The sequence below is a fragment of the Papaver somniferum genome, unplaced genomic scaffold, assembly GCF_003573695.1.
Source record: "Papaver somniferum cultivar HN1 unplaced genomic scaffold, ASM357369v1 unplaced-scaffold_1339, whole genome shotgun sequence".
In the NCBI taxonomy this organism is placed as follows: Eukaryota; Viridiplantae; Streptophyta; class Magnoliopsida; order Ranunculales; family Papaveraceae; genus Papaver; species Papaver somniferum.
The window spans coordinates 1-3,297 of record NW_020622591.1 but is presented as its reverse complement, the minus strand read 5'-3'; the positions used below and the strand labels follow the sequence as shown (position 1 = coordinate 3,297).

At 37.8% G+C, this 3,297-nt stretch overlaps 1 protein-coding gene across 1 annotated transcript; it reads right to left on the bottom strand.

Moving 5' to 3' along the window:
• Nucleotides 1-4: 4 nt before the first annotated feature.
• LOC113333849 (inositol hexakisphosphate and diphosphoinositol-pentakisphosphate kinase VIP1-like) lies at nucleotides 5-3,185 on the bottom strand (the record flags this gene model as incomplete). The annotated part of the gene is made up of 11 exons (XM_026580228.1): nucleotides 5-40; nucleotides 137-262; nucleotides 439-513; nucleotides 600-662; nucleotides 805-887; nucleotides 1,469-1,511; nucleotides 1,698-1,856; nucleotides 2,191-2,272; nucleotides 2,633-2,703; nucleotides 2,796-2,895; nucleotides 2,979-3,185. Coding segments are annotated over 11 exons (1,045 nt in total), but the record flags the coding sequence as incomplete, so codon positions are not given.
• Between the last annotated feature and the right edge of the window lie 112 nt (nucleotides 3,186-3,297).

Below are 3,297 nucleotides of genomic sequence, written 5' to 3'. Positions count from 1 at the left end.
GTAGTTTTACTTGTGCAGTAACTTTTTTAGTCAATTGGACCTGTCCTCATGTAAAGTTAACGTATCTTGCATTACTACAAAATTGTGGAGGTTTACTTCTGAGTGTAACTAAATAAAGTACTGTGAAGCAATTTACCAAATTTTGTAGAAGTTGACTTGCATTGGAAGGCAGTCCAGCACCATCAACCATCCAGGGAAACTCTGCAGTTCCACTGCCATGGGATGATTTTGCTCCAGCAGTTATAATCTCATTCAACCTAGCCTGTAAAAGTAAATAAATATTAGATCCAGGAAGAAAAGCACAGGCTACTATAGCTGAATCTCCAATATTCTTGTATTTCAGTTTTTCCTCCTACTCAATGAAGAACACATAGTTCTCCATGAACTTTACAGATCTATGAAATAAGAACATAAATTAGCATTTATTGGCAGACCAACCTTAGCTCCTTCCATTTCAATGCTGGCATTTTCTAGCCCATCCAACATAGAAGAGTCTTTGCTCACAAGTGAAACCTTAACAGTAGCAATCCAATAAGAACACAAGAGTAAAGCACATCAGCGAAGGTTCGGTGACCATTAAAGGAAGGAAAACCACAAACCAGAATTGGTGTTAATTGCCCCTCCAAATCAAGAAGACCTTTTGCGAATGCAGCTGCAGACATCTGGATAGTACAAACAAATAAAATGAGCATCAGGAGTAAAATTTGTCATCCCACCAAAAACAATAAACATGAGGGAATAAAATAACCTAAACGTGTGAATTCAAATTTTACGGCAAGTACGAAACAACTCATGTTCTAATACCTGGACACGACCTTCATCTGAGCTGTATATTTTCAGATCATGACGGTAAGTGCTATGGAGACGAAGCAAGCCTGTACCTTCACCTGCAAAAAGGAACACCATATTAGAGAATTTAGAGGGTGCAACAACTAAAAACAACATTTTTAGCCACTAATTTAAAATTAATTTGCAGACTATTGAATATTTCCATGGAATTTTGCACTACTAATATAAATATAGCACTGATTTTTTTTATCGCAACAATGCAAAGAGAAGTGACTCATGTTTCAAATATCGAAACACCTGTCAAGGATCAAGTAAATCTACAAAAGAAGTGTCTTTCAAATTTAAGATGAAAAATACATCTGTGTACATCTATGCTGCCCTTAGATATCACTATCTTGTTCTGCAATAATAAACAGAAAATGCCAGTACTCGAATTCTGGTTCAAAGGAATTCCCTTTTTCCAATGCACTTGCACAATGAAGTTTCTTTGTCCCATCTATATTTTCATAATTACAATTTAACTGTTTTGTTAGGGTACCAGGGCTCTATTCCCAGGGAAACCAACGAATCTAAGACCACAAATTTCATTTATCAAGACAATTTAGGTCAGTATGAGAGTTGAACTTTCTGAGTTAACCAAGTATTTCTGCCGATATCAAAACAAGTTCAGAAGAATTACCTGGATACATATTATTTCTGAAGTATCTACCCAGTTCTTCGGCCTGCGAAAGGAAAAAACATCAGGGAACGTACAGAAAAAAGAAAGAACTTCGAAAATGAACATTACGTAAGAACCTTATCAGATTCATAAAGAAAAGCCAATTAGGTCAGTCAAGAGGTGAATCAAGCTAGTTATACAAAGATGCGTCTGTGCACAATACTTCAGTAAAGATGAACTAGGATTCAACCTGCTTTCGTCCAGCATGTGTAAGAACACCTCCGTATTTGAGAACCATCAAAGCTTCAACTGGGCGTTCTTCTTCACCTTCACCATTAGTTTTTGATATTTTAACCCATTTTAATGGTTTTAGTTGGACTTTCCTATAGATTCCAGAAAAATGTCCTCCCTGGATACAGAAAATTCAAAGCAATACTCATAAATTGTTACAGTAGAGTAAAGGTATTGCTGTCGAGGAATATAGGGATGCACAGTATGACAGTAAAATACAGCCTGCTATTAGAAAAAGGAAATGTCAGAGTTTAAGATTGGTGATGATACGAAACGAATACCAATGGTGAACGTTTATGTGAACATCAAATTGGATGTTAATTCATGTCTCTCTAGACTTTGAAAAGTAGTAAAGTATAAGATAGTCTCCAGCAGGTACCAATAGTTGGTCCCACTGTTATACATGCATATTAAATAGCTAGGAAGCTATAAAACTGAGGTAGGTAAAGAACCTCCTCAAGCACTGCTTTAACTTGACGAAGCTTTTCAGCATGCTCCAGGTCCTCAGCATCACTATCACTTTCTCGACCGCACCTGAGTAATTTCCAGTCAACACAGGCATAAAAATATTTCTGTCTGGAAAATATATCACTTATAACTAAGAGAATCAGTTCGCAGAAGTGAAAATTTTGAAGACTAACGAGGCAAGCAGTAGAGAGATGCACACAACAATCTCGTAAAAAAACAGGCAAGCCCATATCCAAAGCACAAAGTCTAGCTCCAGAAAATGTGGAAAGCATTTTTTTCTCCATGGTCATATAAGCTATCATACATGTGATGTAACTGCTAAAACAAGATGCAAGATGGATGATGACATTGTACATCATCAGCTATCCAAGGCCTTGCTAAGACCCTGGAATCCTAGTTTCCTAGGTACCTGCTTAGGGAGCATACCTTGTACGTGGTACTAGCATTCTTGTAGCATCAAGCAAGTCTTGCAGCTGAACAGCACTCTTGAGTTTTGTCTGACGAAGAAAACAACAGCTTAAGAATAACGTAACATTTACGGCTAGATTGTGAATTAGGCAACAACAGATGACTAAGAGAAAAAACGCACCTCAGATCTAGGTTTACCTCCATTGTATTTTAACATCAAATTTAATAGTTTTTCCTCTGTAACCTTCAACTTTACCTTCTGCTTTGGAGTTCGATCACCACTTCGAAAGTAAACATGACATGTAAGTGATACTGAGAGCAAGGTACATAAAGCAGCAAGAATCCGAAACTTCGTAATACTTACTGGCGGACAATGGCAATTACACATCTAAGCTCCTCCGACTGCCCAAATGATCCAATTATACCACTTCCTTGGCGTGTAAGTCCCTCTGTAGGTTGGACTGGTTCATTTACCTTCCATGGCAGAGTTGGTGGAATTGTTGAAGAAAGATGAGGGGCCTTCGCATCCAGGAACATTTTCCTCAAGACACAAGCAGCATCATCATAGTACCTACACTAGGCGGAATGGAACTATTAAAACGAGCAGAGTTGTCTAAATCTAATCAGGTAAAATAAGAGACGCTCCTATATCACAGATCTACAAACTGACAGTCAGGTGAGAA